The sequence below is a fragment of the Polyodon spathula genome, chromosome 17 (genome assembly GCF_017654505.1).
Source record: "Polyodon spathula isolate WHYD16114869_AA chromosome 17, ASM1765450v1, whole genome shotgun sequence".
In the NCBI taxonomy this organism is placed as follows: domain Eukaryota; kingdom Metazoa; phylum Chordata; class Actinopteri; order Acipenseriformes; family Polyodontidae; genus Polyodon; species Polyodon spathula.
The window spans coordinates 9,884,802-9,908,120 of NC_054550.1; the positions used below are offsets into that span (position 1 = coordinate 9,884,802).

Below are 23,319 nucleotides of genomic sequence, written 5' to 3' on the forward strand. Positions count from 1 at the left end.
TACTTTTCATGAGCTGAGACTTTTCTATTCCTAGCAGTCTAATTAAAGTAATTGGGTTTGGTTGTTTTTCGCAGAGCCGCAGCAGAAGTGATTTAGGATCCTGTTTTCTGTTTATTGACTTAATTGAAGTTCATATCAATCAGGCTCCTGGTTGGTGTAAAGGGAGAGGCCTGGATGAGTTTGTGAGTGATGCTGTATTGTGAGGTGCCTTGGAATTGAAATGTGCCTTCATGATGGACATCTTTCCGCTGAACATTTTAACTTGTGTTCATTATTACATTTAGAACTGATTTGGTTTTTAATGATGAATAACATTTTTGTTCAAAGACTGAACTAGTTAATGTGCACCCAGCCTGCAATGTTATAGTTAATTAACTACTGATTCACGAAAGACAATTAAAACTGCTATTGATCATTTAGAGCCCTTTATTGGTTCAAACCAAAAGAAAATAAATATATGTCAATATTATGAAATCCACCCCAGTATTTGTCTGGTAAATCAAATTAAATATCAACAATGTTGTTGCAACCTATTATAGTTTCTAATTATTATTGTTTTTATTTAAAACATATATTAAAAACATAATTTAAACCATGACAAATATTTTCATTGCCCACCTCAAAATTGAAGAAGCCTTACTTATTCTTGGTCTCTGTGTTCATCTCATTCTAAATCAAGCAGACAATATGTCCTATTATTTCCTGGAAGCAGGTTTCGAGTAAAGTATTTGACTTCATCACACAATAAAATTTCTCCTGCTGAAGAAGAGGTAGACAGGCCCCAGTGGAGGACCTTATTGAGGGCCCTCCCAAACTTGAATATAACACTTGTTTATACACATAAAACAACATGCCAAGTCAAGTGTTCAGTTTTTAACTATATTTAATTCTTAGAATGTTAACATGCATGACACAGTATAGGACTACATGTAATAAGAAAGGTTTCAATCACTTATTTGCAGGTGCGTCATTTTCTATAGCAAGGGGATCAGTTTTCTGAAATGACGCCCCTGCTACTTGAATTGCATTTTGCATTCATCTTTAGACCCAACACTACAATATTTTTAATCACAAGTTAACAAGTTTAATCACCAGTCCCTTCAAGGAAACTCATTTTAATTAATTTAGCAACAGAACCAGAAGAGGGCTATATCATCTGGTAAGGCCCGCCTCATGTCGTTAAATGTCTCCAGCCGAAGGCGAGGGCAGGCATTTAACATAATCAGACGATAAAGCCCTCTTATGAGGGTTCTATTGCTATCATAAATTGTAAACTTGATTGCTTTTCTGCAAGGAGAATCTGCCCCTAACCAATATGTCATCAGCAAGCACATAAAAGCTCTCTGTTATTCTTTCATGTCGCTTCTTTTTGTTTCGGCCTCCATCCTCCCCAGCCACCACTTCGCAGCGTGCCCTCCCAGTCATTGGGTCCTAAGCACCCATCACAGTTCATAAATCATCTGCAATTGCAATCATCATTTAGTCATTGCCATTCAGTCATAGTGGATTCTCCGTGCTGAAATGGATACACACTGAAATGGATTTACACTCATCTTTCAAGCCGGAGACTAGTTGTTACTGTACTGCCGCTGACAGCAAACCCTGTTCTCGATTATTTATTTATTTTATTTGCTGTACTAAATTTAAATAGATAGATAGGGCAACAAAGAATCAGAACACTGTACACTGACAGACAACCTGCAGAGGGCTTGTACAAGAACAGAGATTAGTTTCTGGAGGATTGATTTGGAACAGTGATTAAACATAGTTTGAAAGATGACATTCAAGGTTCTTTATCAGAGATTTATTTCCTTGTATTGGTCAATCAGGTTAAATGAAACCTCCGATCCATTTTGATTTTTTTTTTTTTTTTTTTAAAGATTAGCGATGTTGCAAAGAGGGAAGATAAAAAGTGAATTTCTGGCACTGGTATCTACATGATGCAAACATGAAGATCGTGACATCTGCAAATCTAAATGTGAAGGATATTATCACTGTTAAATATTTTTTGGGCCCATGTGCAGTTGTAATGTTATTCCTCTGCCACTGGCGAATGTATTTGTAGTTATTACTGCACAAAGTTACTGACACACTGGCTGCCTGCTGGCTGTTCACATTTGAAGCCAGGATAGCATCATGCAGGAGGTCATATATATCTTTGCACATAATTATGTAAGAACATGGAGTTTATAAGGACAATCTATTACAGTGCATGCTCACTGTGTACCAAAAATGTCAGTACATCAGCTGTGATTCAATGCAAAATCTGTTTTGTTTTTTTTTTTCCAGTTTTCAGGTTTGTAACCTTGTAAGTGTTAATCTGAACCATCTCTTGTTGTAGAGCATCAGCACAGGTCTACACCAGTTTCACTGGTTTAAAAGCTACTGTAGTCTCAGAATACTTCGTACAACCTAACTTTCATGTTTCAACAGCAATAAGAAGCTCAGACTCTACACAAAGAATGCTCCTTGTACTCACAGTTTGACTGACCGGCGAAAAGCAACCAACTAAAAAAGGTCACCATGAACTGTAGAAATGGCAAAGAGATAAATGAAACTCCCAGGCACAGATAACAGCCTCAGTCATTAACAGCCTCAGTTCACTTATCAAGATGTCACCCTCGCATTGTGAAGAAGAAACTGCTACATCTCATCTTGGCAGGTCTCAATGGGAAATTGTAAAAAAAAAAAAAAAAACACAAAACCCCTAAAAGAATATACTGTACAGTGTAGGTTAAACATATGCTTCTGGTTATAGGCGTGCGTGTTTTGTTGTTAGAAGCTAAACTGCATTCACATCAGTGCTCCCCTTCAGGGAGAAAGCATGTAGAATTAGTTTTTTTTTCCTATTGGGATTGCAAACCATCTGAGTGCAGTGTGCTTCTCCAACTTGTGACGATCTCTAAATACTTTTGATAACTCTGATAGCCATGCCTGCAGGCAGTGCTGTTTGTTATGTCTGGTACATTAGAAAGTATGAATCATCAGTTTGGCTAGAAAAAGCGACAGCAGTGCAGGAACAGGATTATGGATTGGAGCACTGGGTCTGTAATTCCAACAGAGACACCCAGTAGAGGGATTCAGCTTTTAATATCCAAGTAAATTACTTTTCAGCTAAGGTGTTTTACTGAGCTATTGGAAAAACAACTATACCTGTTGGGTGTGTGTGTGAGAGAGTCTTTCTCATAATTTAACCTACAGACAGATAACAACATCTTACCTAATATTAATTATTGTTATTTTGTATGTCTCACATTTTCCTGTATAAAAGATAGATGGGCATTCAGCAACCAATTTCCTAATGAACATCGCACAGGTAATTAACAATAATTGTTGTTATTCAAAAGGAAGAAAATACTAAAAACATGCATGTGCATTTTATTATGTTGTACATAGTAATATAATATTAATTGAGGCTCATAAAATAAAACCATGGCAGTCACTAAGGATGAACCCTAACCCTAACCCTGAGCAATGAATGAACAAAATGTACTGATAACTTCTTGTGGCACAGCGAGAGCTCTGCCATGTATATTTATTGGTGTTAGGTGGTGGTTGGCAGGGGTGGGGTTAATTCCTCCCTGCCAAAAACATGTGAGAATGTGGCTAGAGCCTTAATTAGACAATCACTATTTATTGATTAATTAGGCCCCAACCACAAAAGGTATCCCAGGGCCCCACTAGAGGAGGAGGTGGGACCACATGGAAAGTCTGTTTGGTTTCTTTGATTTCTTACATCAACGAAGGCATTGCTCAGCCTGACTGTTTGATTTGTATTTGTATTTTTGTGTAAACCTTTTGTTTGGCCCAGTGCCTATTTGTTTTGTGTTTTTGTTTTATTTCTCTTTAATAAATACTTGCTTCCGCACTTCACTCTGCAGTTTTGGTGACTGAGAGTCTCTAGGGGACGCTATCCCACTACTAACACAATATGTGAGAGATAGAACAACCAGACAGAGACTGCAGAATGACGCGCCAAAGCACGTATTAAGCTGGTTTCACAGACCTGATTAGCATCAATCTTGCTACCTTATGTTACTTTAAAGTAGTCCCAAATTTCTGTTAATCAGGATGTGTGAAACCATCCTAGGTTGTCCAGGATTAGTGATACTTGATATCTGTGAAACTAGCTGATAAAGTTCAAGTGTGGCATTATATCATGGGATGTAGTTTAAACAAATGTAAACCCTTCTGACGCCACTGCCTGCTCCATGGCCTAATCGTCTTTCCAAAATGGCACAATACATAATGAAAACTGCCACAGGAGGCAGTGAATAATACATGAGATTTAACACGCATTAAAGCAGAGATAAAAATGTCATAAACATAGTTTCTGGAATCTGTACAGGCAGAACAACTGACAAGACAATGACAAAAAAACACTTCATAATGAGATTTAACAAACCACTGGCAGGATTGCTTTGAAACGGTTCGATGAAACAGATATGGACTGAAGGGGAAAGTACTCAGGGATAGAAAAACAAATACATGTTATACTTGTTATAATTCGTTACAACTTCAGCAATGCAAAATACAGATTTAATAGTAAAAGTCAATTTTCTAAAAGGTGTCAGTTCCAAATACTAACATGCATAAATAATAATTCATGTTTGGGGTATTTTTTATTTATTTTTGATCCACCACTGTTTAGCTTAATTATATAGACCCTTAGGGTTTTTTTTTTTTTTTTTAATATAGAAATGAATCAGACAATGCAAACAATTTATGAATCCTATATAATATGACATGAATGCATGGTCTACCCCAGAATATACATGTAGGGCTTCATAATGGTGTGGGGATGAGTTAGGTACAGTCACTGGGTTTTATAGTTCACGCCAAAATCCCAGCAGTTGGCTAGAGTATTAGATTTATAGCATAAGGATAATCATTTACTTGCACACAATAACATGATTAGCTGTGTTTTGCAAACACCCTTACAGTAGACTAACATTATTTATAGGAAAGACTTCAATATACAGGCACCTTAACAACACTGTGGCTACACTGCACTTACATTAAGTAAAACACATACTTAAAACACATACTTACAATAAATAATATGACTAGCTGTTCCATCCTCATCATCACAGAACTGTGTGCCAAGTGCATGTAGTACACTGTATTACAAAGGTAAAAGCACTCTATTAAATGATTTAAGTATTGTAATCTTTGTTCATTTCCTTGCCTGTATTAGCAACAGTGTCCACAAATTAAAATGAGTAATCTACATGTAATTCATAGTAAAATTACTATTCATTTTCAAGTCTGTATTAATTATAATTTGAAAGAAAAATCAGTATTTGAATGCTGTGCTCATTACTTTTGTTTCAATGTGTAAAACTTGAGTCCCCATCCTTGAAGAAGATTCTCTTTTTCACCCCTTTGTGATGTCATGCTGGAAGGAAGCCTATCTATTAGTCTCAGTGCAGACAGAACACGAGGCTGCCAGCTAGCTATAAACATATCAGATGGCGTTCTCAGTCTTGTCTGGTTTACAAGTACAGAGTGTGGATTACTAGCAGCCAAGCAATCCTAAACAAGGTTTCACCTACCACAAAGTTTCATATTCTTCCCTACATGCTTTAGATTTATAATCTGTGTTTCACTGAAAACTAAAAGCTTGCTATAACTTGACTTTGCTTTTTTAAGTGTGCACCCTGGTAAGTACAGATGAAGATAATAATGTGCTTATTATTTCTACTGCCTTTGAGTTCAACTTACCCAGAAAGCCAAGGATGAGGCACCCTGTAGGGAAGACTACAAATTCAAAACTTAAAGGTCCAGTAGAATTGAGATGGTTAAGAAGTGTATGACTCTCAACTCGTGTGTGATGCATATTGTTTGCAAATTGTTATATGTATTTAGCATTAAAGTATTCTCAAAAAGCTTCCGAGTGGCACATCTGGTAAAGGCACTCCACGTGGAGTGTAGGATGAGCCCCATAGCGTGGACGTCGCCGGTTCGAGTCCAGGCTATTTCATTGCTGACTGTAGACAGGAGCTCCCAGTGGGCGGTGCACAATTGGCTGAGTGCGGCTTGGGTGGGAGGAAGGCTTAGGTTGGCCAGGGTGTCCTCGGCTCACTGCACACCAGTGACCCCTGTGGTCTACCCAGGCACCTGTGGGCTTGCCTGTAAGCTGCCCAGAGCTGTGTTGTCCTCCAATGCTGTAGCTCTGAGGTGGCTTCTGCCGTGTGTAAAGAAGCAAACAGCTGACGGCACACACTTCAGAGGACAGTATGTGTTCATCTTCTCCACTACCAAGTCAGCAAAGGGGTGATTACAGCTTTTCTATTACAGCAGTGTTTACAAAATGCATTAATGACAATCCAGTGATATTTGATAAGATTCAAGCTAATCTTTATTTTAAAATAAACTTAACAAACAATCCAGCAAACAAAATGCATTGTCTCTAGCACCCTACTGCCCCCTCTGCAACTATTACAACTGTATATACAGTACTGTAGCAGGGCAGGAGCCCTGCACATGAAGAGTGGGTCTTGTGTGTAAATAAGTGTGTAAATTGTTGTAATTAATTTAATGAAGTACCTGATGCTCCTGGGATAGCCTGCCTGCTGTGTGTGATTGCCCGCTGTGGATAATCAGCAGGTAGGTGTGTTCCAGCACAGCATCGGGTATAAAGAGGTCCTGTTTGTTCACCTCGGGGCTGCTGCAAAGCCACAGACAACGGGCAAAAGATCGTCCACGCTACCCGGACATGGAGACCTGGCTGCGTAATCCTGATCGCCGTGAGAGTAACCCGGGATCAGAAGCGAAACCGCCGACTGTCCTGCTAGTAGTCGGAAGTCGGGGTTTGTTTATGATTGAACAGAAAAGATTAGTTCAGGGATTGTAAATACCACTAATGTATAGTGAGCGAGGTGTATAAACCGGGACCTCCATGTCTCAGGGAGTAGCGCACGCCGTTATTACGCCACCTTTATTTTGATAGTTTTTTGTGCTGTTTTATTTGGCATTATTTTTTTTTGTACAGCTTGCTGTAGCAGTCCTCTGTGCGTTACCATCGCTGGTAACGTCACATGACCATTTGTATTTACTTTCACTTTCTGTTTCTGTTAATATATCCTGCGCGCCTGTGCTGGCGTTTCAACTTCAACCCCTGTCTTGATCTCCTGCCTGTCACTCAGCAGCGAATGCACACACCCAGAAGCAAGACCCTGTTACAAGTACAAAATCACAGTTTTAGAGGAGACATAAATTACAGCTGCACACCATTAGTGATCCTTTCCTCATTTCATAAATTCAAATTTAAATGTGGTTGGAAGTTAGCAAACCTGGTAAAAGAAATTAGGGGGAAAAAAAGCAGAAACCGTAGGGAACACACTTGGCAGGATATAAAGCAAAAATGAAATAAAGACTACACATTAATAGCAGAATAAATTGAAGGGCAGTTCCCTCAGTATTTTGAGAAGACTTTTATGACTGTCAACCAGTTGCTACATAAAGATATTGTTACCAAGTGCTTTTGCAGGGCTGCCTTTTATTTTCCCTCACATTCCAGGCTTTGCTGTTCATAATCACAAATGCCCTTATAGATTTGACCAATACAGTACATTTAAAATTGTACATAGCAGTTACAGTTTTGGCTGTTCTTGCCATATGTAAGCCTCTTGTAAATGTCCTGCTGTTAAACTTCCACTCATCAGGTTTCTCAGGCATTATACTTGCCCCTTTATACCAGTTTCCTTTCTAACATTGGGTGTCTTGTCATGTGTCAAAATAAGCACCATACCAACTTTATGATGATATGATACACTGAGGGGTCTGTTTACTATCTGCTGAGTGATTTTACAAAAGTGGCATTTTGTTGACCGGCTATATCTCACAGTCTTTTCTTAATATGACTCACAGTGTGAGTCACCTCCTAAAACAGAAACTGAGAATAAATAAGCTATGCATCATTATCAATTATGGGAAACAAACAGCTCCTGATACAGTTTGAGTGATCAGTGAACTTTATATTCAGTGAAAATCCTTCAGTACTGTCTTGTCACAAAGTACCCACAGTATGCCATGGATGATAAGATTTGTTCTCCTCCCAGCTTAATTGTGCTATTGAACAATAAAGCATACAATCAGGTACCTGAATTTCCCATCCCTACCCTATGCAATCAAATACATCTCACTGGACAAAGCAATCTGTACTGTGTGTGCACCACTATATTCCACTTGCAGTGCAATCCGCCACCTTGTTTTGAGCAAAATCTGCCACAAATGCTTTCCCAAATTTTACAATTCTTCCACCTTGGCTACACGTAGGGACTTTGTGACAGTCCTCTCCAAGCGGTAGAGCAGTTATGACCAGCAAACTAGTTCATCATCAGTATTGATCCGTCATCATATTGAAAAGGGTCATTAAAACGCTCACTTACTCAGGCAGGAAGTCTCTAAACGAATTGAAACTAAAGCTCCTGCCGGTGGACCCCAGCGTGGAGTTAGCATGGACCTTTGGGATTTTATCCATCAGTTTGGAAACGGCTCTTCTGCGGAAGGAGGTGGGAGAGGAGCTCAGCTGCTTCAGCATTTCGCTGTAAAGCGTGTGAAAGACCCCCACCGTTTCCTCGTAGCAGTCCCTGGTGGAGACCTCACAGAACGGGTGTTTGAGGGCCCTGGAAAGGTTCTCTCCGTCCTCAGTGGTGACCATCCTGTCGAACTCCAGATCCCGCTTATTGGCCACGATTACGATGGGCGGGGGGTCGCTGCTCCCTTTCCTGGAGTTGGAGTGAATGTGGTTGACCAGGAAACACAGCCTCATCACCTCGTCGAAGCTGCATCTGTCCGTCACGGAGTACACAATTACAAAACCATCGCCCCATTTAATCTTTTCTTCTATGAGTAAGGCATCTTCTTCCTGTAAAGAAATCAGCCAGTCAGTGTCGTTACCATACAGAAGATACCATCTAGAGCTAGCAGGATTAGAAATACGCTTTAAATCATGCAATATACATGACTTTCATTACGATTCCACATCCACCACGCATTATAAAGGACACTGTCTGCTTTTAATACACAGGCTCCCACTGACAGCTCTGCTTGAAGCCTGATGCCGAATGACTGAGCATCCTTGATTTTATTAAAACCAGGGCCTTATTACATTTTTTTTTTAAATGCCATGTAAAAGCCATCTTGTGTATTTGGAGACAACCATTTTCTAGTATGCTTGATGCACCTTTTAGTTATCATTCAAAGGAATACTATACACTTAAGATTTGCATAATATTTTTTATTGGTTTACTGTCCCACAACTTGTGTCTTTAATCATCATTTATCAAATCATGAACACAGTCCTCAGTGACTACTGTACATACCTGACCAGCAGTGTCTAAGATTTCGAAGTGAACAACTTCTCCACCTATTGCAGCTTCATGTCTGTAAATAGTTTCTGTAAATCAATAAGGGGCATATCATTATGGCTGTAGCTAAAAAAATAAATTAAAAAAACTTACCTTGTGAATTTCTATTCATTATACAGGACTCCAGATGTGCAGTTCTGAATGAATGCTATAGAAAACATGTACTTTCATTTTACAACATCTGCTATCTGCTACTATACTAGGTTCAAGAACGTTATCAGCTTGACTTCCAATAATCTATTCCTATTTCATTCATCACATCAGCAGTGTTTTCAGATCCAAACTTGTTACTACCTGTAAAGCATGTCAGTCAATAGGGGAAGCAGCTGGTTGATTGATGGCAGGTGGGGACAAGGTCACTCTTCAGATGAAGTAACCAAGCAAACAGATTTCTTTAACCAGGTTAAGTACCAGATACCAGGTTTAAAAAAAAAAATGAAAAAGAAGTCTATAACATCTGTTACAGGTGAGATGTTTTTGTTTCTATCAAATATATTAATATTATTCCTGTTTATGTTTCTAATTTGAAATACCCAATTAAATGTTTGCACAGCAGTACATTAATTCATTTTTTAATGTAGATTTATCTATTCGGATGTGACTTATTCATGTTGTGTACAAATAATAGTTAAAAACATAAGAACATTGTAAACATACAGATTGCATTGTTCTGTATGCTGTATCTATGGAACATTTCAATACTGTACGACAACTTACATACATGTAAACCTTCTAATATTGTGCTTTTATTTCCCAAAGTAATATTAAGTAGGGTGGACAAATATGACTGATATTACCCAGAGTGTTGTCATGACCGAAGTGAAAAATTGACTCTCATTACATTCTGGCCAGACATTTCACTGTGGTAATAGGAAGCAGGGGGTGACATTAACACAAGTTTTGATGATTTAAAAAATGCACGTGTCTGCATATTTCCAGTTGAGGTACTCATTTCAATGGTGGTTACCCATTTCATGAAATGTTTCACCTTGAGATAGATTTGGGAGCAGTCTAGGGTTACCTTTCTGTTTGACAGTGTGCATGTGACATGTCAGTCTAGGGTTACCTTTCTGTTTGACAGTGTGCTGTCAGTGTGCTTGTGACATGCACTCTACAGTGGGCTTACTTGGTAAAGAACAGTCTTGAAATATCCTTTTGCTCTTCTAGTCAGTTTCTCAAATCCCACCACATTCATTCTCACATTAATCATTAGCAGAAAAGTCTCCTCTTTGTTTAAGCCTGTAGGCTGTTTGTTTTTCTTCAAGTACCTACCTAGTGTTGGATCGTATTCCCCGATGAATCTCTTGGTGATGAACCGAACTGTCATGGCTTCAAAACATAAAGACATGTTTTAAATACTGGAAATATAATTCAGCTGGAACACATAGACATAGTAGTTACTGCCTGTGTAGGAGACTGTGTAGGAGTAGATGCAGGACACCAACACTAAGATATTACTGTACTGCCACACTTCCATTTGACACTGGGACTGATATGAAAAACACTTTAAATTTTGCTGAATGGTTGCAGATAGGACTGTTGACAGCAGATGAAACGGGTGCCAGCGCTGACGGAGTTTAACAGACCGGTTTCATGGTCTAGTTGGAAATGCAGCATTAGAACCACTTGTATATAGTTTCTCTAAATACAGATTCCTGGCCTAGTATAAGGATGATACTAACTTAAGTTAGTACTTTAACCGTCTGTAACCACCTACTGTTTTATTTCTTTTTAAAATGTTGGTGAATGTAGTTCTCATGGTGTGTAATTGACAATGGCATGGGCACACTTAGGTACAGTGCTGGCTCTAGGACTGCAGCTCAATCCTGACCTGAACATCCCCTGTGCGCCATTCAGTCCTGGGCATCTCTGAAGAGGAGACTGTCTATGTAACTGCGTGGTGGTTTTGTGATGTGCACAAGTGATCACAGAGGGCCAACAGTTCATTTCACTTATGACCTGAGTCTCATTCTAACCCAGGCATCCAGACCTGAAATGCATAGTGAATTAACCTGCAGCCCCATAAAAAACCACAACAAAAAACTGTGTTAAAAAAGAGCGAAAATGTGTATATTGGTACCAACATTTCCAGTACATTTTTCATTATAGTTTCTTTTGGTTGGATTTTGAGCAAAGGGATTTTACCAAAAACCCATCCAAATTCTGTAGTTGGTAGTTTAAAAAAATTATAGGTTCATCCAACACCCCCACTTTTCACATGACCTCTCAAGTAGGATGGCGCAGCTTGAATCAGTTAGCTGTTACCAGTAGGAACCAAATGTCTTGCGTCTATTAAAAGCCATTTGGCAATACTATACTGTATATATTATATTTTGTTCTGTCCCAGCTTACAAGACTATCAACTTTCTTATTGTTGTGCACTATATTTCAATGTTTCAACTGGTATTAGGCTTATGTTTAGACAAATATTAAAAGTAATAAATATTATGAGGGTCAGGAAAACCAACACGATTCTGCACTTCAAAAACAAACTAGGAGGGTTTCAACTTTTACAAAAATAATAATAATAATAATAATAATAATAATAATAATAATAATAATAATAATAATAATAATATGGTTTAAAGGGTTATTTTACCTTACATATGACTCAAACTACATTGACAGCACATAGGTTGTTTGTACTACCCCAAACAATTAAACATATAATACAGAAGTACACGAAATACAATGATATAGTATAAAGTGTATTGCCAGCATGGAATATTAATAGGAGTGTAGTCAGCATGAATAACTTACTAATTGTAGCTGAATTGCTCATGATTAAATATGAGAAGCATTTCTAATAGGAAACGCATGCAATGTATTACATACAAATTATAATTAATACACTACTAAAACATATTTTCATATCAGTCATCAATGATGTGTTAGCCATTTATTAACCCTAAACAAATAACAGCTGATGAATAGCAAGATTCAGTTATAATAGCTTTCGCCTGAATTAAATAAAAGTTCTTGTCATGCCATTGATTCTCTTTATAACTGTTAAGATCTCACCATAATTTGAAACAGAAGGATCCAGTTCTACAATTCAGCCAAATAATGCAAGTATTGATAAATAACATATAATTAACACAGTCCATGCAGGTACAGTACGGTCTTAAGTTTTGCTGATTTTGAAAAGGCACAGATTTATTATTATTATTATTATTATTATTATTATTATTATTATTATTATTATTTAAGACTGCGTTTGTTTATAACAAAGACCGAGATAACACAAATCCACTTTTGAGTGATCTACAAACTTTAAATAAACAGAAAAATAACAACAAACATTTCAGATCTTTTGTTGCGTTCGAGTTGGTAACACCCGCACATATACAACATTCATGAGAAGGTAAATGCATCAAGTACCTGTTTTTCCAACCGCGCCTTGTCCCAAGACTACTATCCGAATAGTCCTCGAGGCAGGCAGACTTCCAGATCGCCTCAATGGTCTGGGTAAAGCAAAATTAGTGCTCATCTTTCCTTCTCGGTAATAAGCTTCATAGCGAACACAGGACAACAGCAGCAACGATGGTCCTCTGACATAAACCAGTCTTGAGCTGCACTATTAGGGCTTGTTCAAATTCATAGAAGACTTTTTTTGGTCTTATTATCCAGTTTAATATTCGACTTGGCTCCCAAACTTGATGAAGAATTCTCTGACAGCCCTCATTAGGGGTGTGCACTCCAGACAGACTAACGCCTCCCTGCAGACTTTTAAATTTCCAAAATCTCCGTGTCCACTGACGACCGTAATACAGTTGATAAAGCCATAGTTTCCTTGAGAACATCAGATTACGTCATATAACATGGAAATACATCCCGAATTTCCGCTGTCTTTTTAAAAAGCCTGTTAAATAGTGCGCATGCTGTACAGACTAGATTCACTGTTTTTATAATAGCCTAATAGCCTGTATTTTTTTGATAAGTTTCATATAGTTTCAATTAAATAACTGGATATATTTTGTTTGTAAGAATGAACTGGCAGAAGAACTGACATTTAGCATTGTTCGTCTTCCCAAATCCTCCGGACAACGATCAACCTCACTAACAAAAGAAGAAAAAAAAACTCTAGTACTGCGTGCAAGCATATACAAATTCATAACACTGCAGTATAGCGCAGTTGAAAATGAAAAGGATATTGTTTTAATTAAATAAAATACTGCTTATTCATCTGTGTAGGTTTGACCTTGAAAAGTAACCCAAGGACATTAATTCATATATTCTACTAAAAGTAACAAACAAAAGCAAGTTTTAAAATATCACAGGCTCATCCAACTTTGTCAGTGAAAAATAATAAAAAAAAGAAAATGAAAAAAGTGATACCGAGTTGAAATCGTTGGAGTTTGTTTACAACTCTCATCCAGTTTAGCCTCCTGTGGAATTTTCCAGGAAATAGTAATTGTTGATAGTTCAGTTGGTTTACATGCCCAAATGGCAGCTGTAGCTGTCTGAATAAAGCTTTGTCCACTTTTTAAATCTGCAAGTTTTGCTACGAGCCAAAAAAGTAGAGCTGCGCGAGCAGTAGAATGTTATAAGTTAAATGCCCCACGCTTCAGAAAAATACCAGAGATCAGTTAACATCCTTCCTAAATTTAAAAAAAAAAAAAAAAAACCGTAATTTTTAAAGTCTACTTTTAAGTCTACGAGTTCATTTGTGGAGTTCAAATGTGAAGTAGATGCAATCTTTATGTTTACCGGCATATGTATATGTCATTATTAAAAGTAATAGTTTATTACACAGACAATCGACACCTCAGTTTTTATCAGTGCCACCTACTGGACTGTTATAAACAGTTCAACAAAAGAACACGACAATGCTCTGCTTTCCCATAGTAAATAGCCTGTTTGGGGAAAAGGATCTATTTGTACGTGTGGTGGAATGGGCAGCTCCCCCCAAACCCTCCCGCACCTGACAGGAGTTAACAAATATATGAAGGCTTTTTCTCCATCTAGCCCAAACCTCTGCTATGAAAAGGTGAGCCTCTAGCTTAGCCAAGGGTGCATTAAACTGCATGTGATCTATTGGCTGTCACACTATATAATACAAAAAAAAAAAAAACCCTAAGAATATATTATTAAATAATATCAAAACAAAAGATTATCAGTCTTTTGTTTGAAATATTATTTGAGAAATGTATTATTTGCTTATTGGAATTACAACATTTTTCTGATCATTATGTGTGGAATGCGCACTTTCTCATGAAGGGAAGGGCAGCTTGTGAAGTGTACACATTTTTACATTCATCATGATCAGTAGTGTAGGTACTGCAGAAGCATTAAAAAATTGAATTGTTTTCAGTTTGTACTGCTGGTGTTGCAGCTTGCTTGAACCAATGTCAGCTACCAAGAATGTTCAATCCAAGTACATTTAACCAACCTCTCTTTACAGTCAGCACTGTGCTCTGAGTTTACCTCCTCCCCAATTTTCACCTAATTTTTATCCTCATCAGGGGTGTTGTCAATCAGACTGCCTCCCTGACTCAGCTCTGGCAAAATTTCAAAGCAGCAGACAAGGCCAAGCACTAAAACCATGCAAATCAAAAAGCAAGTCATGTTTATTGTTGTTTTTAAATTGCAAGAGTCTTCCTTACTGAAATATTAGGAATTTTAACCAAATCCTGTTTCTGTAGGGTGGAATTTTGTGTTTGTATAAACAGAAATCTTGTGTCCCTACTGCTAACATCAACTAGGGACTGTCAGCAACCTCTTAAACACAGAATACAAAATGAGTGCGGGATAGAGTGCAGCTTTAACACACAGCCAAGATAGTTCAAATTCCTTTCCCTCAATAAAAACTTAAAAAAATAACTGGACTATTAGTTATTTTCCCAGCATGTTTATGTATTTGCTGTTTAGTTTGTAATCTGTGCTAATGGCATTTGTTTTATACTCTACTGATTTCTTGCTTTTTCTGAGAAATTGTTGAAGATACATTGCATCCTTACTGTCGGAGAAAAGCACACCCCATACTGTACTGCAGCACTCGCAAGTCTCACTTCAAAGATATCTGTACCGTGAATCAGCTGACATCACAGGAGCAAAGCATGTTTGATCTTTCTCCGACGTTGGTTCCTGAAATAATAATTATTTTTTTTAAATTCTATTTATAATTGCGGACAGTCGAAGGCTCTGGATAAGGAGGACAATAAACAATTAAGAGCAACGCTGTTTACCACACTAAGCACTCAACTCAAATGAGCTTTTAAAGCGCACATATTTTAATTTGTTTTAGCCCCCTTTTTTTTGCTTCAGTCAAGATGCCTGTTGCAAACAGTGCTCCAGACACAACACTGTTCCCAAAGTACAAGACCTTCCCAGGGTCTTCTGGACATGGCTGCCTGTAGCGCTGCCGGATCAACCACATGAATGCTAGTATCCCGGAAAAACAACACAATAGAAAAAGCTAGTTAGAAGCTCTTTCAGGTCTCTGGGTGATTGTAATCTTGCATGTGTTTGGAGGTAGGCGAGTTTTACAGAATTAGCTTTAAAATGGAGATGCAGCTCTTCACAGAAAGGGGGTAGATCTGAGTCAGGAAACATAGATAACAGTAAGCATAACCATTATAAAACGGTCAGACACATTTTTTAAAGATTACTATTTATGTTTTTGCAATCTGGATGTGACAACACTGTTCCTGAAACGAAAGTCACAGCGCTATAAATGTATCTTAACAATATAAAAAAATAAATAAAACAGGGTCCAAAAAGGACCAATAAATTACTAGACGCACATTTCAATGACTAGAAAGAAGCCGTGACTTATTGTCGCAATTTATTATGATTACAAATGATTTTCACTGCATCATTGTAAAACTTTTTTTAATGGGATTGGTTTCTGCTTGTACATACATAATGGAGTTGTGTTCACAGTACAAATACAAACAGGCCCTATTGGATCACATGGTGATCAAACTGGCTAGTCACAACAAACTGGTCAAAGGTGTTATCCAACTTCCAAAATCAGCAATATCTCTTCTTTCAGAACCAGAGGATCAGGACAAGCTTGGGGCAACTTCAATGCTATTGATCCTCAGCACTGTCTGCGGCTGCACAATTACTGAAAAACAAAATAGAGTCAATTTAGAGACAAGGAAGGATTTATTTCAGCATGTGGCTTCAAATGACATTTTGATTGCTTTTCTGACCCTTACCTGTTTATGATGTTTGCAAATCACTCCAAGTTATTTTTATTGCAAACACTAAAACATGTTTTTATTTTCCGTGTGTGTGTGTGTTTAAGGTGCTTTGTCATGAGTTTGAAGCTTTTCTTCAGTTCTAGCTCCCGACAGACATTACCTTGGCTAGAATAGTCAGTCTCTGTACTATAAAAATGCCATTTTAATTTAATTACTCTATAATATTATAATGATAATGATATAAAAATGGCAAGGCCACTACAGCTAACTGAAGATAGAACATTGATTTAAAAACATGGCTTACTTAAAGGTGCCTAAAACTAAATGTACCAACTACGTTATAATAGTTTTACTGCTAAAGCAGTTTTTGTGGCAATGGATTTTCAAATAGAATGGAAAAAAAAACAGATATATCAGTGCCATCTTAATGGATGCAGCAGGCATAGCATAGACTTCAAGTGATAGTGCCATTTCCATGATAAAGTTAATGTCTTAGTTGACTTCAACTTAAAATAAACACAGCATATTTAGGCAGGAATGGACACTTACCTACACCCTGGGGAAATCAGAAAAAACAACACCACCACAAATTATTATTTTTTGTTTGACTATAAAACTTTTTTTTTATACTGCCCTCATTACAAAAATTCTGGTATTTGTCCTCATGTAGCAAACTCACAGAACTGAATATGCTGTCAAATACAGTTTTGGACTAGTTAACTATTGTAGAGGCAACAAACAGTGCATTAACATATCTTGTATTAAAACAGCATTACTGTTGCTACTTCCTACGTATTTAATACATAGGTGGATATTTTTTACAATATTATCATCTTCAAACTTTGTTTTCGTATAGAAGGGAAACTGTCACAAAACATACTTCTCTTCCTCTGGTATCTGTGTCTTTTCCAAAAGCGCATGTGTACTTTGGGCCAGGATTCAGTCTTCTCGATGACCGTTGCCTCAACTCGCACCAAGTCTCGCCTTAATGAAGAAATAACGCCAGTTTACTCAACCATTACTTATAGAGCAAGGAGCTTAAACTGCTAAACACCTTTTTCTTCTTTAACTTAATGTTCTATAGTCTTTCTGAGTAGCTCTGATTGCCACTGCTCAAATTTTGACATGCAAAAATGCTTTGAACTTGTCTGAAAATACCAATTCCTTGTTCCAGTAAGGGACACAGAGAATACCAGTAGCATCCCTTTAGTCTGACCCCACTTTGATTCTCAAATGTGGAACCTATGCAATTTGTCTGTGTTTATTAGAGTAATACATACATGCATCAATTTAATTTGTGTTATTTGTGATCTGTGCCTTTCAACAACTTTGTCCCGGAGTTCTTTTGAAAGTGCTCATGGTTGAGTCATTTGCTTTGAAATGCAGTACCCAGCAGAGGGAACCTACAGGAACTGCTAAATTTATCCCAAAATCACGTGAATCAGTACAATTTAACACAGGTGGAGGCCACTTAACTTGGTGTGTGATTTTGAAGACGATTGGTTCCACCTGAGCTAATTTAGGATTGCTCTTACAAGGGGGGTGGACACTTACACAACCAAGCTATTTCACTTTTTATTTTTAATTAATTTTCTACAAATGTCTAGAATATTTTTTTCACTTGGAAGTTTTGGGGTAGGATGTGTAGATTAAAAAAAAAATTAAAAAATAATAAAAAATTATTTTAATTCCAGGCTATACGGCAACAAAAGTTGAAAATTTTGAAAGTGGGTGCAGACTTTCTACAGACTCTGTGTGCATGTGTGTGTGTGTGTATATATATATATATATATATAATATCTCAGATTCTGCTGAGTCAACGCCCTAGGGGCGTAAAGTTGTCTTTAAGGCAAAAGGCTGAATGATATTTACTTAAAACTACTAATGAGGCCTTTTTTTTTTTTTTTTTTTTTCAAAAGCCTTCAACATTATAGACTACTTTGGGAAACTATTCGTACTATAATAGAAAATCTATTATTAATCAGAACAAATGCCCAATATCCAAGCCCAGTGTATGGAACATCTCTTTCTGAAATAGAAACATTTTGGATATGCCTACCATCTATCATACAGTGGCATTCTAAAAATATCTTCTAATGGACTGCTTGAGTTATTAAGGTATTAAGGGAGCATTTACCTTTTTCATTTTTAAAATTAATTATTACCCCCGCTTGTCTCCCAATTTGACATATCCAATTGTATTTTAAGCTCCGCTCACTGCTGCCACCCCTGCACTGACTCGGGAGTGGCGAAGACGAACACATGCTGTCCTCTAAAGCATGTGCAGTCAACCAACCACTTTTTTTTCCCCCACTCTGCAGGCCCGCACCTCTGGGCAGCTTACAGACAAGCCCACAGGCACCCGTGCCAGTCTACAGGGGTCACTGTTTCACTGTGAGCTGAGGACATCCTGGCTGACCTAAGCACTCGGTCAATTGTGCACCACCCCCTGGGAGCTCTCTTCCACGGTCGGCAGTGGAACAGCCTGGACTTAAACCGGCGACCTCTAGACTATAGGGCGCATCCTGCACTCCATGCGGGGCACCTTTATCGGATGCCCTACATTTATCTTTTCTTTTAATAAGTAAATATATTAGGTTCATAGAACTACCTGTGATTTTAACTGACAGTGGTTAATAACCTATTCTACTCTCACTGGGATATTCATACCCTTTCACTAGCTTTAATAACTGTCTGATGATAAAGGATAATAGCTGTGCTAGACTGGGCCTACACCTCTTTCCAATGTAACACCTTGAACAAATGCATAAAGAAACCATAATCACTGACACTTTGAACAAATAAGAACTCACATTTAGAATTACAATTTTAATGTCTTCTCTTGCTAGTTCAATGCCCTTCTTTTATTATTTCTTTCAGTCTGAGCTAAGTAAAAGACACACAGAATTCATGCACTATCAAAAATGACTGCATTCTATATTCAGAACTGCCTCTCTCTCATTTAGAGATTGAGTGGTGGCACTGTGATGTAGAGGACAACATGGATAGTTAATTAACCCAGATGAATGTGTACATATAGGAAACACATATACATTTAAATATTTTAAAGTGATTCAGGTTTAAGCTATCTTTTAATGAAGAATCTGTGTCACATATGTCATTCTAAAATGTGAGTGCTCATAAATACACAGAAAACAAAGAACCCTAATGATCTTGTTAGAAATACTGTGATTTTCAGAAAAATCCTTACCCAAGAAGTGGCTTTCCTATTAAAGTGAAGTCAGCCCCACCAACCAGTAACACCTAGACAATGTGAATAAAACAGTCTGTCAGTAACATTAGTACATATCACCCTTCTAGGATATTACAGCCATTTTACAGGTGTCATTACTGCATCATGAAGAAATCCATATCAACAGCCATGCCATTTTTTTCATCAAGTTTCCAAGCCTTTAGAGAAGTTTCTTGTTAGTGGCCTAAACAGTAGGCACATAAATTCAGTTATGTAGCAAACCCCTCCAAGCAGTAAAAACAGTTCTCCTATTACTGTAAGGAAGAGTTAAACAAGTTTTTCTCCATTTCAGAAAGGACTTTAATTGTATGCAGTAATTTTCATTTCTGCATGTATCAAAATGGTGAAAATGGTCTTGCTGAAGGTATGAAGCATACGTTCTAGTAATCAGACACAAATAATAACGGTACCTTTTCCATTCTGATTCGCTCCCCGCATTCAGCATCTATGTGGTTTTCTATCAGTATCAAGTCTTCGTTTGTTACCTTCCATTGACGACTAGCAAAGTGCACAACCGCAAACAGCCTACCGTACTGCCCTGCTGCAACAAGACTGTTCACTTTCTGCACAACCTCTGCAAAGCAAAGATTCATTTAAATATTTTCAACCATGACTAAACCATGGTTAAAAAAACAAAGTAACAACAGTACCATTAGCTCAAAGACATGCTCCCATTTTACAGCAAGTAAAGTAAGTGCAATTCAGTCCAGTTACTGTACCTGCATGCTGCTTTGTCACCTCAGAAGGGTCTGGGAGTTTCACTTCAGGCCAAGGTGGTTTAGATAAGGAGGTTTCTGGGACATACCTTTAATTATATGAATTACATTATTTTAAGCAAATAATTACAATTTACTACAGATTGTGGTTTAGACGCCATGCAGCACTGAATGTGGCAAAAATATGGGATTATGATATCACACAGGTTGAGTGACTTAAACAGAATTGAAAGGTCACACTGCTGTCAGTAATAATACTGCTAATAAAAAGGTATGAAAATAGATTTCCTTCACACAAGATTAGCGGATCTTTAATATATGAATATGTCAATAACACAACAATATATCATATTTTAGTTTTAAGTTACCCAGGAATCGGTTTAAACTTCTGCGAACTTTGATGCCTTACAGCAGCTGACAACAGGGAACCTGAAAAAGAGAAATACATTAATCTACCTATAAAATATGTTTGCCATTTTGAAATTCAAGACGCCTGCAGCACAATCTGTTCTCTAGAATATCCTAAAGACGTAACTGCATCATTTAGATACTTTTCTTCATCAGAGTATATTATGCAGTCTTGAATACTGAGTCTGTTTATCAGTTTCAGTGCCAATTTTCTGCCTAAGTCTGTAAGGTTATTTATTTTTTTGCAAACCTCAATTAAACATAAATTAATCACCATGGTCCCCTATTTGGAGCCTCACACAGCTAGCTATCCAGAAACATGTGCTTCTCCTGCACATTGCCAAACTTCCCTTTGTGTCAGATTCTAATGAAAACATTTCTTCTTGCTTTTCAATATTACACTATGTGTAACAATATGCACATGTACACATTTTTTCCCGTCTTGCTTTTGAATACAGAAGTGTTCTCAATGCGTCTAGTTACAGTTAAAAATGTAAAATTACTCTGTAGATATGATATCGAATGAGAACTCCAGTACTATGTAATTCAGTTTACATTAAACACATGCAGACACAAAGCTGCATTTGAAGACTTTTGGTTTACTCTGGATCTTAAAATATTTTGTTTTCTTTATTTAAAAAATTATAAATATATCAAAAGGTATTCACTTTCATTGAAGAAACTATTACTATAACCTTTGTTCTGTTAAATATATGTGAAGCCTTCCAAACTACTGTATTTCACACCTCAAGACAAATAGTTTTAAGTTATTTGTTGAGGATCTGAGCAATGAAAAGGTCTAAGGTTTGTTATTAATTTCTAATACCTTTTGATTTAGCAAACATGGATTATTTTATGAAACTTTAATTTCAGATTTCTGTTTTTAGTAAACAATACAATACCAGTAATGCAGACTGTATACAGTTTGTAGAGTAAGTAAACCAAGGATTGGTTGAAGCTGGGTCTGGTGATTACCACTACACTAAGACCATAGCAAATAAAATAAGCTTGCTGTGAGCTACTCAGACCATTGTTTCATATGAAAGGAACAGCCTGTGCTGAGGTGCTCATTGTTGTTTTGCTTCTCAGAGCTACAGCCAAGCTTGCAGATTGTGTTTACATTATAACCCTTCTACTGGGGTTAATATTCCATATAACAGGAGCTTCTCTTTTGTTCAGTGACTGCCCAACAAGAAGTATTCAAAGAGGAAGGAATACAAGCAAACTGGAAAGCCAATACTGTGATGAAATATGAGTGCATTAAAGCATTCATAGAAAGCTAGTCACCCAAGAGTTTTTTTTTTTTTTTTTTTTGTATAACTGTACCAGGGTAAGGTTCAAGTGAAGTGCATTTGCTCTTAAATGTGATCATGAAATCATTCACCACATTTGCATTTGAATGCGTCTGCAATGTATTTGACAGATTTCGGTTGGGCAAACGCATGTGTATAATCTACTAAAACGCATTTAGCAAAGGTTACTATTTAATCAAGTCTAAGTGCAATTAATGATACAGGTATTTATTAGTGATTCGTTGTTAAAGTGAATGCAAGACTAATTGAGAATTTACACGTGTGTGAAGTCATTTCAGAACACATCGCTAATTATATGGAGCATGATGAAAGGAGGTTGTAAACAAGGAGTGCTTTGAATTCAGAGAAAAGCTTCCATGTTTGCAATTGGCAAGGGGTTTCAGTATATATTTTGACAAATGGATTTGAACTCTCTGTCTAGCATTCGCATTTCTATTTAAATTAAACTGCGGTGCATGCATTTGTAAGATTTACAAGCGTTTTTACTTGCACTTAAATGCACTTAACCCAAAAGAACTACACAGACGTGGAGCAATTATGCCCCCTCAGTTGCAGAGTACCGCGTACACTTAAATGAATGGGGGTCACAAAAATATGTACTGTAACTGCCTCTAAATCGTCACCTGATCTAACATTCAGTAATCTTAGTGACAACACACTTTGCTCTGTGACAATGACATTGAAAACAATGCGTTTGTATTGTGTGACAGACCTTTGGTTACACCAGATGACATAACTCCACAGCATCACATGCAACATGTTTCTTTGAGCACAAAGGGTTAATAAACAGTTTATACAAATTAATACATTAATATTAAAACATTTCCTAACTTTTTGACATTGACTTTGTGTATCAGTGTGTTACTCGACACATTCTTCCAACACACAGACTGGTGTTTAGCCTTTTCTGGCTCTGTCCCATTGCGCACATCCCGCAGAGGTTTTTACCTGCTCGAAGATACACCGGTGAGGGGATGATTTTCCCGGTTAACCCGCACGATCCACGCAAAAGTTCCCCACAGCACCGCACCACGGTCGCCGCCATCTTCGTTCGGCACTCCCCCGGAAAGAGAGCAGAGCATGAACCTGGGTCAGCTGAGAAAG

The 23,319-nt window shown here is 37.5% G+C and overlaps 2 protein-coding genes across 3 annotated transcripts; both read right to left on the minus strand.

The window, feature by feature from the left end:
* Window positions 1-7,111: 7,111 nt before the first annotated feature.
* On the minus strand, window positions 7,112-13,424 carry LOC121329587 (ras-related and estrogen-regulated growth inhibitor-like). Of its 2 annotated transcripts, XM_041275242.1 has the most exons (5): window positions 12,756-12,829; window positions 11,206-11,364; window positions 10,647-10,703; window positions 9,330-9,403; window positions 7,112-8,872 (listed from the first exon to the last, which is right to left on the minus strand). In XM_041275242.1, exons 2-5 carry the CDS (start codon window positions 11,225-11,227, stop codon window positions 8,390-8,392), a joined length of 636 nt encoding a protein of 211 aa, XP_041131176.1. In that variant the 5' UTR covers window positions 11,228-11,364; window positions 12,756-12,829; the 3' UTR covers window positions 7,112-8,389. The 2 variants fall into 2 exon arrangements, with proteins under 2 accessions (XP_041131176.1, XP_041131175.1); XM_041275241.1 differs by lacking the exon at window positions 11,206-11,364 and having other exon boundaries at window positions 12,756-13,424.
* A 2,767-nt stretch (window positions 13,425-16,191) lies between these two features.
* Window positions 16,192-23,297, minus strand: LOC121330262 (39S ribosomal protein L21, mitochondrial-like). The gene is made up of 7 exons (XM_041276635.1): window positions 23,164-23,297; window positions 20,863-20,923; window positions 20,498-20,583; window positions 20,189-20,352; window positions 19,737-19,789; window positions 17,406-17,509; window positions 16,192-16,446 (listed from the first exon to the last, which is right to left on the minus strand). Exons 1-7 carry the CDS (start codon window positions 23,258-23,260, stop codon window positions 16,382-16,384), a joined length of 630 nt encoding a protein of 209 aa, XP_041132569.1. The 5' UTR covers window positions 23,261-23,297; the 3' UTR covers window positions 16,192-16,381.
* Window positions 23,298-23,319: the final 22 nt, after the last annotated feature.

Excerpts from the sequence above, each read along its gene's own strand:
- LOC121329587 (XM_041275241.1), bottom strand. The coding sequence starts at position 12,864 with ATGAGCACTAATTTTGCTTTACCCAGACCATTGAGGCGATCTGGAAGT. Across the intron at positions 10,704-12,755 it reads AGGCGCGGTTGGAAAAACAG|CCATGACAGTTCGGTTCATC; the intron begins GTACTTGATGCA and ends TATGTTTTGAAG. Across the intron at positions 8,873-9,329 it reads TCTTAGACACTGCTGGTCAG|GAAGAAGATGCCTTACTCAT; the intron begins GTATGTACAGTA and ends ATTTCTTTACAG.
- LOC121330262 (XM_041276635.1), bottom strand. The coding sequence starts at position 23,260 with ATGGCGGCGACCGTGGTGCGGTGCTGTGGGGAACTTTTGCGTGGATCG. Across the intron at positions 20,924-23,163 it reads ACCGGTGTATCTTCGAGCAG|GTTCCCTGTTGTCAGCTGCT; the intron begins GTAAAAACCTCT and ends TCTCTTTTTCAG. Across the intron at positions 17,510-19,736 it reads ATAGGAAAGCCACTTCTTGG|GCGAGACTTGGTGCGAGTTG; the intron begins GTAAGGATTTTT and ends TTCTTCATTAAG.